Genomic DNA, 15704 nt, shown 5'->3' with positions numbered 1-15704 from the left:
TGTGCTTTTTGAAAATCACTCAGCACTTACAGAAAAGTAAGGTAGAAAAGGTGAATGGCTAAACAACACTGCTTTTAATCAATCTGAGAAATATAACTATTAAACAATGTGACTGCTTTTTTGTTTTTATTGAGAGGTAAACTCTTTAAGTGATTCTAACAAAAGAAATGAGAAATGTTTGAGTAATGGAAACACAGGTAGAATAAACATATTTTGAAAGATACCACTCATTTGAATAATCCATTCAAGCAGGTTTTTTTTTAAAAAAAAAACTGCCACATCAAGAGCACACTTCCTAAACACTGCAGCAACACTGCAGTAATTAGAAATTAACAAACTAAAGCTTTAAAATAGCCTTATTCCTTGAAATTATAAAATGCTTTCTAAGTACATACTAAGACTAAGAGGAATTTTTACAATGTAATGAAATTATTTAATAAACTATAAAAATGAGAACACTACTAGAAAGACTTCTGAGGTAAACCAAAGCTCTAGTCAAAAAAAACATAAGCAAAATCGTAAATACTGTCACTACAAAAAAAGAAACAAAACACACAAAGTCAGTTCAAGAAATCAGTAAAAGAATAAGAAAAATCAACGCCAGCAGGACAGAAGCAGCAGCCATAAAAGCAAAGATGATGAAATTAGCAAACAGAAAACCGGAATTAAGAATTTGTATATATGTCTCAAAGGTAAATCAATGTACACAATTCTGTAGCCAAGATTCAAAAACCCAGATGTCTATTCATAAATTCCCAGTAATAACTTTTTGGTGGCAAACCATCAATTGGACTGATGGAAAGTCATTTAAAATATGCATTTAATCCACTTGAGATGAATGTTAATTCAGCTTTGCCATAGAAATATTAATGTATTTGATTCTGAGTTGCTGGCCCAGTTGCTGCTGGGTTGTTATGTACAGTACAGGGAGGATCATGTTAACTTTGTAAAATGTGAAAATTAATTTCAGAATCACACCAGACTTAAAGAGTTTCACATAAGGCATTATGAACCTGTGCTTGCATAAGAAGGACACAAGTGACTTTAGGGAGTGACTCCCTCTGAGAAGGAGGGAAGAGAAAAGGACTGTGCGGGAAGGGCTTGATTTCTACTATTTTATTTATTAATCAAAATAAAAGTTTATGTTAAAAATAGCTGTAGCAAATGTAATAAAATGTTTACAGGTGCTAACTCCAACAGGAAAATTTTGTGGTTATACCATATACATAACCATGTGACTGAACTCACAGCAATGTGCCCAGGGCTTACTGATGGGGCATGTTAAAACGAATGATGAGGTGGGAAAAGTATTAGCAAAGTGAGAGGCAAAGGGCTTCTCTGGGGAGACAGCATCCCTCCTCTCAGTGGGGACAAACGAGGTGTGAATGGGAAAAGGGTGACACGATCCAAGTGACACCCACCGGATGAGTTTATGGAACAGGGAACAACTGGGGGCTTTCCAAATGGCTAGGGAATTCAAAAGGTATCAAACAGGGCCCCCCAGAGTGAGTCACTAATGAACAGAGGCTCAGTCCAGGAGTCAGTTCCAGCAAAGATCAGGGACTCAGAGGAGAGCTTGTGACAGGGGCTGCAAGCGCTGTCCCTAGGACCTCGCAAGCTTCCTGAAAAGACACCTCTGCTGCTCAATGCATCCTTGGAACTGCACTTTTACTAGAGTTTCAAGAATTAGTTTGGAATTCCTCAATTAATTAAGTCCCATGACTTTATATTTCTAGCATGCTCTCTAAATGTGGTGCCAGTAAGTCTCATCAGCCAACTAGTTTGCATATATAACTTCTGACTACACCATAAATCAAATCCACTTTCAAAGAGTGAAGATTTACAAAAAGAACTGTGCTTCTAGTTCTCAAGGCAATTAGAAGAGTTCCCCAAGATGTTGTGAGTAATGATATCAATCAAATAAACTAGTTTCCCAAGATAAGCACTTTGCAAAGGACAGTATTCATATGCACGTGTAGTTTTCCACTCAGAGTCATATTATTTTATAGTCAGACCTCATATTAATAAGTATTTATATTCTTTCCCCCAGCAGAAAATAATTTATCTGTCAGAAATATATGGGAGATGTCTTCTGACTACTATAATTCCATATTACTTATTTTAAAATTAAAAATTATAATCTGAATATTACTTTGGAAAAGTTTCTCAAATTAATTTTTACTACAAAACTTGAAATTAAGAGAAGCAGCAATACTAAATATTCTGAGGAAGGACTGATTAACTTCATATGATCAAATCTTTTCAATTTCAGAATGAAGCATTTTAACACGGGAATTTTGCAGTTTCTATAATACCCAAAGGACATGGTATTTACATTTCAGCATTAGCAACTTTGGAACTCAGCTAACAACAAATATCTGTAAAACTTAAGCTGTATTTTCAAAGTGTTTGTGATTTTATCCATATATATTCTGTATTTTTATTTTAAAAATAACCAAAATCATTTCTAATCAACTTAATCACAACCAGTTAACCTAGAAAATGAGACTCTAAAAGTGATTCAGGTTAGACTTAGAAAAGAAAAAAATGCAACTCCTGAGCAGTTTTGCACAATTTTTTGTCCTAACATGTAAAGGGCAAGAACATAAAGAAACTGAAGAAAATGAGAAGCAGCCTTTCAAATTTTCAGTTATCATTTTTATCAATAGCCAATAAGGAGAAAAAAATAACTGAACTTGTTAGAGCACCTACATTTCAAAAATCTATTTCAAAAGTATTTTCAAAAATACATTTCAGAAATGACTGTCATTTTGAAAGTTACAATTTGATTTTGAAGGGGAAAAGAGGAATACAAGATCCACAAGAATATGATACCACCTTCTCCAGTAAAATAAATGCCTAAGAGAAAAGCCGCCTTATCTCTGGGCAGAAGCTGTTAGAAACGCATAGTGCATGTGTGTGACTAAAAACTCTCAGAAAGCTTCCTCTTCAGGCATATGTGTAAGTCAGGGACAGCAATGAAATCATGACAGATGGTCAGGTCAGATTTATTAATTATCAAGTTTGGTTTAAGCAATACCTTGTGAATTCCTTTTTTAAAAAGTCAAGTGCCCAAGGTTGAGAAACTTACTGTATTCTTATTGCTACAACACAGGGGTTAGTAAAGAGCCCCTCAGTTCATTCTCTGTGTCTCAGAGCTTTGAGCCATAAAATGATGAAAACAATGGCAACTACATTATAAAGCATGTTTTTACAAATAAATGAGACAATGAAACAAGTCAATTAAATTTTACAATGTATAATTTTTTCATTTTTTTCATAAATTTTCATTTACAATTAAATGAGCCAATGCATTGTAAACAGTAAGACTAGTACCTAGCACATAATAAGTGTTTATAAAATATTTCTAAAGTACTTTGTACCAAATGGGGTCCACATCTATGTAGCTCACCCTTGCTTTTTAGATTCACTTTTTAAAATGACATATGATTTACTAGCTAGAGACAGAAAGAGGGAAGATTCTGCATGCTCCCCTGTTTTTCTTGCAAAGGAGAAACTTCTATATCCAAACTATAATAAGACTTGACTGCAGGGCAAAGCAAGGTGATATAGCTAAAATAAAAAGGATTTGAAGTCAAGAAAGAAGATACAAATCTGGGGCATGGGGATGATTCAGCGAGAGAATGTAGGAGAACGGAACAAGTACTCTTGTTTACTGGTGGTTCGATTCTAACTGGAGATGCTCACAAGTCTAGGGAAGAATACCACTTAAAATTCTTACTCTTTTTTGCTTTCTGGTCAGTCAGTTTCAGCAATCACTTTCACACTGTGGTAGCCAATGCTTTCAAGATCTAAGACATGGGCTAATAATAAACAATGATGCTTAACTGATGCGCAAAAAACAAGGCTGACTTTGTTTACTGTTATTTAGTGACAATTCTATCCACTGAAGCCATTCAAGAGTTTTGAATATCCTTTCCTGGATGTGAGGCTAAAGTGCCACTGAAACTATTCAAGGTTGTCAGGATGTTTCACAAAAACAATCTAAATGGACAACTAACTCACATACCACAACATAATGGAATAATGCATAGGAAAATAAGTTATTGCTCCTCAATAAAATATTATAAGAAGATGGTAAAAATAATCCAACAGATTTTAACAGGCCCATGTTTTGCTCTGGAAAACCCATGTTACATAGCATCTGGAACTCTGGAAACATAAAATATAAGGCACTGGTGATATTGATTAAAGTTTATACATTTAATCACAGTTTCTTTTCAATTCACCGATATTAAGTGTGAACCTATATGCTTAGCACAGTGCTGGGGTTCATTGGGGTGGGGAGATAGATACCCCTTTGCAATAAACCATAGATTTTGACAAAATGGAGATGAGAATGACTCAGAAGCGGCTCTAAAACCATCAGGTTCACATTCCTGGCTGGTACGGCTCCATTAAGTATTTATTGATTGACCTACACCATATCCTAGGTCCTTCTAAATGACCACCAGCTTCTAAATCTCTGTAGAAGCTCTGGAGAAGGGAAGGGAGGTAGGGGAGAGATGGACAGGGAGTCTGGGGTTTAGCAGATGCAAACTATTATATAAAGAATGGATAAACAACAAGGTCCTACAGTATAGCACAGGAAACTACATTCAGTATTCTGGAATAAATCATAATGGAAAAGAATATAAAAAAGAATGTATATATGTGTATGTGTATCACTGAATCACTTTGCTCTACGGCAGAAATTAACACAATATCGTAAATCAACTCTACTTCAATAAAAAAAAGTAAACAAATAAAGCTCTGTAGAGACAAATATCCCACAATATCACTAATTTAAATGGAGAAGGCATGTATCTAAGCCACTGAATCACTTTCAGTAATTGCTAGAGCTCTTGTTGAAATGTTGTAGTTTGCGGCAACAGCATTCTTCTTCCTCTATTCTATTTCCATGGCTTCATCTTGTCTCTGTATTGATCTTAACCTACTGCTAAGTTCTTTTAATCTCTCCTTAAAAGAAAGTTTTTATCCAGAAGGTACAAATTTAAGGCTTGCCATTTTTTTTCCTTTGAAAGAGAAAAACTAAAAAACAAAACAAAACAGAACTCTACATCTAAGCCATACAAGAAAAAAACGACCCAGGCTATCAGAGTTTAATGGCATTTTCAGTACTAATATCACTGGCATGGAACCAAAGCAATAAAACCAGATTGTGTTCCCACCCCTACCCCCAAACACCAAATGGTATTAAAACAAAAGCTCCCAGTCTCCTCCCAACTTGTGATCTGGGGACTTGCTCAATTTGTGCACCATAATTTAAAAGCTTGTGTTTGTCAGCTCATCATTTGATGTGAAGCCTACTCGGAGGGGCAGACATGCAGAATTTATCCTCTCCTCCCTATCAGGGAACACCCAGAGAAAGTACTGCCCATGCAAGAGCTCTGGGGTGTAACAGAGAAAAACTGGGCACTTACAGAGACCGTAGAGCTGGGAGTGTTTGTCCCATAGCCAGAGGAGGGGAGGGAAGCCAAGGACCAGCGGCGTCCATCAGTCCTGGTGAGAAAGTGCGATTAGCTTAGGCCAACACTGGAGTAGGGTTACACGGGAACCCCAGGGAAACCGAGTATTCTTAGTCGAACAAATGACACAAACGCAGTCAATGAGGATGTGGAAATGTTCAGCAAGGGCCAGAGTAAACAAACATTATACAGCAGGTTGACTTTTATTTAAACTGAATCAATACACCCAAACAAGTAGAAAGTGAATGGGTTGATCCATATTATTGATCTCTCACTAATACACTTTGACAAAATGAATACCAGGGATAATTACATTGGTCGGACTCAGCAGATTCAGATGAATAAAAATAGAAAGGCAGGAGGAAAAAACACTCCTATGTGGATACTGATAACTGGGGCCACAGTCTTTGGCAGGGCCTCAATTCCAGCATGGTATGAGAGCCTCTAGGGACTTCCACCTCTTCCTAAAGACTTTCAGCTTATTACTTTCAAGAGAACAATCCTACTCATCACACCAAAGGAAGGGAGGATCAGAGGGCTCGTGGCTGGCTCAAGCCTTAAGTGGCAAATAACTTTAGCACTAAGAAAGTGACTGACCTTGTGCTCAGAATCTCTTAAGAGTTATTACCTTCTGACATGACCTGGCTTTATAAAGTGTTCCAGCAAATGCCTCTTTCAGAGTTTATGAGCGTGTGGCCCTGCTCTGGCCAGTGATAGGGAACAAAGAAAGAAAATTCTCCACTAGTGGTTGAAGCTAATGCAGAGTAGAGTGACCTGCGCTAGTCACAGAGGTGAAGCTGTCAGGAGTCTTAATAGAATATGCTTTTTATCTCCAAATGGCAACAGGATGGATAGCTTCTGGGTTGAACTCTATAGTTATTAATTGGGATCATTACAAGGGTCTCAGAGGAGCTGTCAAAGCAGTGAAGACAATCCTGTTGCTAAAGTAGGATTATTTTATTAGCAATTTTGAATAGGACTATGCCTTCAAAATCACATAACGTGGTGAAGACAAATATACACACATTTGCCATGGGGAGAAAAGGAAAAACACACTTTTCTAAAGAGCTATACTGCATTCTTTGACCATATGTAGCCTTTTTGCAACTCATGATTTATATTAATTTACCAAGTGAGAGATAAGACTAGATCAAATTGACCACAGACACATTCACTATAAGGGGACATCAGGGAATTCTTCAGAATTTGACTTGAATTAGAGAAATGTCACAATCACATGTTTATGTAGAAAACTGACATCCTAGCCTAAATTATAATCAAGGGAGAATATAATCATAGGCCACCATGGATGTTATTTTTACCTCCAATAAATGCGAATGGTCCACAAAGACAAAATGAGAAATTCAAGTGGATAAATCACAGAAGTAGTACAATGTTAAGATTTTAGTAAAATTTACCTGTCAATTCTGTGACCATGATTGGAGTACAATTGAATCAAGCATTTTTTTTTTATTTTAAAGAAGCAAATTAAGATGTTTGTAAATGTATCAAATAAAAGGAATGAAAAGAAATGCCACAAGTTCTCTAGAAATAATTTTATACAATTTAAAATGTTAAAAGATTTAAGAAGAAACTAATTCTAATAACACGTTTCCAAAGACTATTGACCATCAATTAAATGGACACAGGTTGGTCCTAGATTATTTGGCTAATTATCACAGACTTAAGAACCCATGCCTGGACTCTCTATTTTAAACACTTCCAATTTTTAAAAGAATATGGCTTTCAAAGAATTATTCAGTCCATTTAATAGCAATTATCAGAAACTAGTCTCTGGAAAGAGTGAAGGACACAATTTCCCCCACCATGATTCTACTTTGTGATTCATTAACTCTCCTTTCCCTCAGGTATCAATGAACATATTTCAGATGAATGAACAACTCCAAGAGGAGACATGTTCTTATTAGTTCTGAAGCATAAATTACATTTGCTTACTCTGGAAAACACACGACTAGAAAGATGTTTAAACAAGAATGTGCTCAGTACTCTGTACAGCCACGGACCAGAAATAATTTATGTCTCATAAAGTTCCCTAAGTTGTCTGTGTCTATTTATTCAAATAGAACACAAAGGACCACTGCATTTTCATTACCATGACAACTGCACCTGAGAACTTTCTATATATGCTATATATGTGCTCTAAGAGATAGCATGCCCTTTTTTGAAGAAAGCTATCCACACAAGTACAATTTGGATCCTACTAATAACGTTCTCTTTTCTTTGTAGCAGCTCCCAGTAAAATGTTACCTGAAAACAAAACTACATTCTCGCCAAAGCCACAAGGTTTTTTTTGAAAAGAGTGTTTCCTTTGTGGGTGGAAATTTCAAAGTTATACTAAATGAAAAAGTAACACGAGAAAAACATCTGATGGGAACACAGGCTACAAAGTGACTAGCAAAAACAACAACAAAAGCAGACAAACAAAAACTACCCGCTCAAAATCCACCCCTCCCCAGAAACCTCCATCATTTCAATACTAACCACAAAAAGTTAGATTAACATGGTGTACGACAAAGGAAGAAAGAAAAGTTCCAGTATCAATCTGGCTATTACAACTGTATAAAGAGGAAGCAGATTTCATATTTGCTTGCTATAGTCATCTGGCATGATACATTTTATGGTCTAGTTGATACTGGAACAAGATGAACTATGCCAATATAATGTAACCAGAGTAACTTCAGCCCACCTGTGCTCAATGAATGTCTCATGACCTGACCTCAGCGGGCAAATCTGTTCCAGTAATTTGTCTATGGAAATACATTCTGATATTTCACCTGATAAATAACAACTAGGCAGCCAGGAGACATCCCCAGCATTTATTCAGGGCTCTCTTAATATTTCTGATGAAAGTGAAAGCAATGTATGACACGTAAGCCTCTACATAACTTCTAGGGAAGGCAGGCCAATGTTATCACCTCCACTTTACCACCAAGGAAGGCAACACTAAGTAACTCCACAAGCAGGTGGATCGTAAATCAGTATCCCAGTTACTGGTTTGGGGTGCTGCAGTCAACGGGGTCACAAAGAGTCTGACACGACTCAGTAGCTGAATACCAACAATCACAGCTACGGGCAAAATACAAATATGTTTCCTTGTTCCAGACAAAACCCACTACACTATGACATGCATTTTCATCCTAGTATTTTAACCCAGTACTAAAAAAATTAACTTGATAATTTCACTCTCAGACACACGTTAGATAGTATGGAAAGCAAGTGTGTGTGGTCTTATTTCCCAGTCTTAATTGCAACTAGTACATTACCAGGAGATGAATACTGAGGGGAAATTCACACATGTGATAAGTAGGGTCAGAAAAGATTAGTAAGTCCGACCTTTATCCCTTTACCCAAGAATAATTTTTAAAACAGGGCAATCTGTTCCATCTGTTGGAATTAATGCACAAAATAATAAAATGTGGGACTCCCAAAATGGCATTACTTCCTAAGGTCTCAGAAAAGCATACCAAATGGTAGGGAATGGGAATTCAACCCATGAGTGGAATTTCCATGTTTCGTGAATGAAAGATCAACTTTAAAATGGAAGAGAAAGATGTCAGATGTTAAAAATAGGCCAATTTGAGTTTTCAGAGAAAACACAGGTTCTGTTTACTTGGATAAAAGTTTAAAAAGATGATCACTCAAGTCCTAATCAAAATTAATACTTTTTGAAGACTGTGCAGTGAGTTCCATCTGGAAATTCCTGCAAAATGAACCAGAGGTCTCCTGTGATAATTTTCTGTTACGGTTTACGGCTTATTTGTCAAAAATTAACATGCCTGGGGGTTTGTGTATTTTTTTTTTTTATAGCACAGAAACCAGAGTCATCTGTCCTCTAGTCAGCCACTTAATTATTAGGTTCTGTTCATTTTTATAAATCTGGCAGGATTAAAAGACTGATTTCGGTCACATTTAAAAACAGGCTATGAGATGTGTATTTTCTTTTTACTTAAAGTAATTAAATGCATTCCACCACCACCTCCCCCCCACCTTTGTTTTTTCTTTTTCAAAGAAACATATTTTAAGGAATATGCTGTGTTCTTTTTTAAACCAATTTTTATAGGATTTCCCTTTTCATTTAGAATAGTAGCACCATCGTGAATTAATATTCATTGGACAAACAAACACAGGCTTTGTGGAACCAATTAATTGTCACGTTTTCTTTACAGTGCTTACAGGCTGTAAGAGGACTAAAAGAATCAAAGCTGGAATTGGGGAAAACCAGGGTGTGGGTCTCAGAAAGTTCCTTGGAGATCACATCTCAATTACTTTTTGTCCTCCCTATGGGGAAGGCCTGGTACACATAGGCATTCACCATGTGGTGGGGAATGTGTGATTAGACAGGAGAATCTTAATTAACAGGAATTGCGAATACACTGTAAGCAGATCCTTTCCTCTGGACCTAGTAACAGAAAACACATTACATGATGACAAACGGCAGTGATGGCACTGCAGGTTTGCACGTACTGTGTTAAATCTATTTTTTTAACCTACCTGAATGTCTTAATTAAATGTTATTTTAATTCATTTCAAGGTATGATTAGCTCTCTGAAGAAAATTTAATAAATATGCAGGACATTCGGACCATAAAGGCAATTCATTCCGAATATTTAGGAACCTGGCTAAAGGGGCAATTTTGTCTTCCGTGTGGTTTCCCTGGCGGGAAAAGGAATGGAGGAAAGTGAAGATTTGAATGTGACAGGGGAAGTACACTAATTTCACACACAGAAGAGGCGGCTGTGCGACATCTCTGACTTGGAGAAACCACAGTAGGTGATCCCAAGATAAAAGCTTTGGTAACAGATCGTACGCCCACTACCCTCTGAGCAGCAATACTGTCTCGTGACTCATCGACCCAGATATGAGACATATAGTCTTGATACTTGGTGTCCTATTCTAACTAAGAAAGGAAGAGAAAATACTCAGGAAGGTCACTAAATTGCGGGTTTGGTGCTCTCAAGGAAAGAGGCATCTTAAGAGTTTATACCTTGTGATCCCAAGTAAGGTCATTTTAATTTATTTATTTATTTTTGAGAATTTCAGTGACAACGACAGCTGTGCCAGGACACATGGATGAATCAAGTCCTTATAATATAAGCTCAGATAAGTCAGTAAAAAATCTGAGACACGACACGAGGGATGGGAGAAAAGGTGAAATTGGTTTTTTCTGCCCTTAGTGGGAGCCCACCATCTAGGGAAGGACCAAGGACCATCTCTAACTCTAACGGGTAGTGGAGGAACTGGGGCAGGGGGCAGGGTTTCTCCACCAAACGCTTTATCATTCTACTCACAAAAAGTTCTTACCTCCGTGCAAATGAAAAATGGGCAGAGGCACTGGGGGAGAAATTTCTTGGACTATCTTGAGGGCTATTTCCTGTAGAGAGAAAGAAGGAAAAAGAATGACATTAAGATTTTATTCCTGTATCATTAGCTACATCCAGACGCTCTTCTCTTTAGTAGTAAGCTTCTGTACACCTTTTTAAAATGTCCATCTCCTCAAAAAATGCTTCAGTTTTATTTGGAGCAGAGGAAGGGATTGGCCTGAGTTCCAGCACAACTTTCCAAGGCTGTAATATATAAATAAACAAACCCATGTCACCAAGCAGCAGACTTCCATATATTTCATAATGTAAGTATTTCAGTCCCAGAGAATAATGAATACATACATATGTCTTGGTTCCTGCTCTTCCAGATGTTAACATTTCCACAGTAGGATAGATAGAGAAGATAAGCTTCAATTGGGAGGGTGAGGCTTTCCATTTTAGGAAGGCAGCCTCGGTATTTTTATTTACTGAAACAGAACAAAAGTCTGTGTTCTCAATAAATCCTCATTCTTCAAAGCACACATTTTAAAGGCAGAAATGTCAGAACAGGGCATAAAATACTGGGGAGAACCCCAGCAGTTCAGACCTCAAATGACCCAGCCTAGAGGCCCTGAAGTATCTTCTTCAATAGTCCCTCTGCTCCTAGGCAGCTGAGGGGGTGACTGGCCAGGCTGCCTGTAAAGCCATAGCCACCCAGCGGCTGGCAAAAGGTGTCTTCCCCAGGTTCTTCCATGGTGGGTGGCACACGGATGCTTATGTAAGGTGACAGCTCATCTGGAGGCTTGCTACTTTCCCCATCAGAACATGCAACCTGTTGCTGATCACTGGGCAAGCTTGGCAGGCAGCGGGCGAGGGGAGGCACAAGGCAGGCCAGACCACCCCACTTCCCTCTGCACGGTTAATTAGGCTGGCAAAATGGCCTGAGGACCGGATGGGACTGTAGCCGGTTTAAACAAGAGGTTAGGAAAGGCTGCAAACAAATGCTGCATGTTCTGGAAACACGGAAAATAAATCAAGAAGACATGTTTAATCCTTAACAGCAAGCCAGTGTTGCCACATTGGTTTTTTTCACACCAGAAGTGACAATTTGTAATTAGGTGGAAGGAGCACGAAACGGCACCTAGCCATAAAGGTAACCAATTTATTACCCGTGTGCAAAAAGAATAGATTAACACATTGAAGGGGATAATTTCAGTGTTACCTTTACTTTTGGACTGGCTGCGCCTCTACTGAAATTTTTCAGTTAACTTAAAGTTGCAGATTTTGTAGTGATGGCATCAACAGATGCCATTAAGTTTATGACAGACAGCACAATTAAAGCCATTTAACTGGGAAGTGCTGAAAAGCACCTTTCTTTATGGATAGAGTATCAAGAAACATTTTCCCCCTGCTGCAATGAAATTTATCACGCCTTTGCATCTGTTGTTTCTTGGGCCTCTAGAGAAATGGATTCTGCTTGTGCCATCCAGGGATCCAGGACCCTTTCTGTCCTTTATCTACACAGCTAAATTAAATTCTTTGAACTTCTCCCAACAACCTTCATTCCCCCAGCCCCTCCCCTAGTTAGTTTGCGCATTGCTCTTCATATTCCTTAAAAGGTCTTGATTTCAAGATGGCCAGAAATCTTGTTTCTAAAGGGAAAGAGGTCAAATGCCAGAAATCTCTGGGTTGATTTTGTTTTTATTTGGAAAAAAAAATTTGGTTTGCTCACACCCCACACAGAGCAAACTATCAGTAAATTATGAGAAACAAAACAACTGATTGAAGCCAAGGCATTTTGAGAACAATCCCTACTACTCTAATCGCTGAGAATAAATAATAAGGCCAATAAAACTTGGCACCAAATTCTTAGCCCTGTGTTCTTTGTAAAGAGAACATTATATCTGGAGATTATATGAGATCAACCAGAACAAGTAGAGGGAGCTTATTAAATATTTTGAAGAATCTGAAGGAGGCAGAAACAGGAATTATCTTAAGAACCTTTTCACTTTTAGAGATTTTAATGAGTGGGCTCCCAGGAAACCATGTAACATCTTATAATACATGGTGGCCCGTCATACTGAGGATGAATGGGCAGAGACAGAGATATAGAGGTAGGTTAATTTAACTCCGCTCTTTAAAAAAACAAGACAAAAAATCAGGGCTACCCTTAACCATTTCTTATCTTGGGTTTTGCCTTCTCATTCTATGTGGCCTTTCCAGGCCCATACACTGAAAACATCCCTCAGCTCCAAGTTATATAGCCATTTGTATTCTCCTACTAATCAGATCTTTCTTCTTGTTTCTGGTCACACTGAAGAGCTAGTTGAGATAGAAATACACACATCCCACATCATCACAACGGCCCTTACGTACAGTAGGCTACTGGAGAAAACAAGGGCAGTATGAACTAGAATACTTGGCAATTCCTTAAGGACAAGAGACTGCAGCTTAATTTGAGGGCAGTTCAACAAGCTCAGGATTAAGAGACAGAATGGAAGGACTTCAGGAAGGGGACAGAATCAATCCAAACACAGTTAGGCAATGCGGTAGAGAGACAGACCCTACTATCAGGGAATTCAGACTCGTCAAGTCAATGAATTGTGAACGACAAGTTTTGGTACTACCTAATGGAAGGCTTAAGAGAAATTTGAACACAAGAGAGGCGCTCGATATTTTAACCTGGAATGAGTACATTGAGTGGACAGAGGAGTCACCAAGGAGAAAGAGCTGGACTAGGATGTGGAAAGCCAACAGAAGGCATGTCTGGTGACCAAACCAAGTGTAACTGGCGATGGAGCAAAAATAAGTGATGAAAAAGATTACAGACTAACTGACACTTCCCAGGTTAGCAGACTGGGAGGATGGCTGCTCCACCAACAGGGAACTTTTAGAAAGAACTGGGCGGTAGTAATAAAGGATAGATGAGTGTTCTAGAGCGTTTTGTGTCATTTGTTACAGAGAATTCCTCAATTTTCCTCAGGGAGAAATTACAAGATGAGTAGATTAGATAGGCACAAATCAATCTTTGAGGCCTTTGTTCTTCTTTGAAACAAACACTGATTTGTGTGTTGTGTTTGAAGACTTAGGGACACTGTTCTGTGATGCACAACAACACTAATTTAGAACAGATTGAAATATAAAGCACACTTTATACATTCTTCACTTGGAGATGAGGACCAGACTGCTGTGGACACTTGTAGCACTTTCCCAGGACATGAAAACAAGATGGAGTGGAACCAGAGTCCTATACTTGACCTTCACTACCCACAGCACTGTTCTCAGAATTCATCCACTCATCTGCAAAGCAATACCTGAGAGACTCTCAAATGAAAACCAGTGCCAGTTAATTCTCTGCCCATATGTGCAGCACTTGCTTATAACTCAAATCCTGCTGTTCGAAGGGATTTGCTGGCTCTTGGATGTTTGAGTGCCAGGACACGTTACAGACTGCTGCCTCTGACCTGGTAAGGAAACCTTAGTGGTGGGTGGGCAGGCGCTGGATAGGTAATTAACTCCATGATTCCCAGGGGGAACTGGCATGGCGAACACACAGGCTGTACATCAAAACAGTACTTACCTAACATAGCTACACAGGGTGCCTCATTTTGGAGGCAGTTATTGTTAAGAAAGTGATTTCCAGATTAATTAAATTGTTTGATTGCTTTGTAATTAGGTTGGAGAAGTCCTCCGTCTTCACCGCAGAGAAACAAGCTACAAATCTTTTTAAAAGGCATATGCTATACCCACTATAGATTATTAACGTGTTTTTAATAGCTGCCTGTTTACAAAATGATAGTTTCTGGGTGCCTTGATTTTCTATCAGGACTAAGGGAATCCAAGAATTAATGATAATTGCCATTTGAAACTCCTGGTGGATCAAAGAGTAAGCCCCCACTTTAATCCTTGTTGTCATTACTTGATGATCGGCTTAAATGAGTTGTGACTTTTTTATACCCTAACAAACAGCACTGTGTTTCTCACTGCTCTGCAGGAGATTCTCAGCAATAAATAGGCAGTGCTGAAAACCCTGAAGTCCAAACTTCACAGGAACAAACCGAGGACTCCCTTGCAAAATGTAATGGCAACAGATGAAGGGACAATCGAACAGTTATTCAGGGACCGCAGGCTGAGTGGACTTTGAAAAAAAACAGTTCAAATTCACCCGAGAAGTTGACATCTATTGTATCAGATCCAGCTGACGCAAGAGGAGAGTTAAAAATCCTTCTCTCACTCAGCCATTTCAGAAACTGGCTACTCTCCAGATATAATTGTGGGATATTAATTAAACCTGGGCAGCTGTTTAGACTCTAAGTGGACAGAGAAAAACCTTGATTGGCCTTCAGTAGCACTCTCTTAGCGCAAGCTGTTAAGTGTTCACAGCAGGCCAATGTAACATAGTATAGCGTGTGCATGCTCAGTCATGTCGACTTTTTGCGACTCCATGGACTGTAGCCTGCCAGGGTCCTTTGTCCATGGAATTTTCCGGGTAAGAATATTGGAGTGGGTTGCCTTTTCCTTCTCCAGAGGATCTTCCCAACCCGGGGACTGAACTCATGTCTTTTTGCGTCTCCAGCTTGGCAGGCAGGTTCTTTACCACCTAAACTACCAGGGATGCCTGTACAGTGGCCGATAAACAGACTTTTATGCCTGGGTTTTCAAGTAAAGAAAGAATTATGAACAATAAATCAAGGCTTTCTTGAAACCTGGCTTCTCTGAACCTCTTCTGGTTTTTTCATCCTTGTCACATTGACTCTCCTCACCCAGTACCACTTCTCACTGTCATCTGATTAATTCAACAAATACTTATCAATCCTTTCCTAATAGAGAAGAGTGGTACAATTTGACTTACATTTTAGAAAGAGCCCTGATGTTGTTCCATGTCCAATGGGCT

The 15704-nt window shown here is 38.5% G+C and overlaps 1 protein-coding gene across 16 annotated transcripts in view; it reads right to left on the bottom strand.

Moving 5' to 3' along the window:
- The window catches only part of MAST4 (microtubule associated serine/threonine kinase family member 4), a 642435-nt gene that overhangs the window by 73283 nt on the left and 553448 nt on the right, over nucleotides 1–15704 (bottom strand). For all 16 annotated transcript variants that reach the window (XM_055421937.2, XM_055421941.2, XM_055421938.2 and 13 more), the window contains 2 exons: nucleotides 10812–10881; nucleotides 5445–5523 (listed from right to left, as the gene is read on the bottom strand). In XM_055421937.2, the coding sequence (XP_055277912.2) occupies nucleotides 5445–5523; nucleotides 10812–10881 (149 nt within the window). The remainder of the gene's footprint in view (nucleotides 1–5444; nucleotides 5524–10811; nucleotides 10882–15704) is intronic.

The sequence above is a fragment of the Moschus berezovskii genome, chromosome 18 (assembly GCF_049115385.1).
Source record: "Moschus berezovskii isolate FMDL1 chromosome 18, NW_MosBer_1.0, whole genome shotgun sequence".
Classification (NCBI taxonomy): Eukaryota; Metazoa; Chordata; class Mammalia; order Artiodactyla; family Moschidae; genus Moschus; species Moschus berezovskii.
This window is presented reverse-complemented; position numbering and strand designations above follow the sequence as displayed.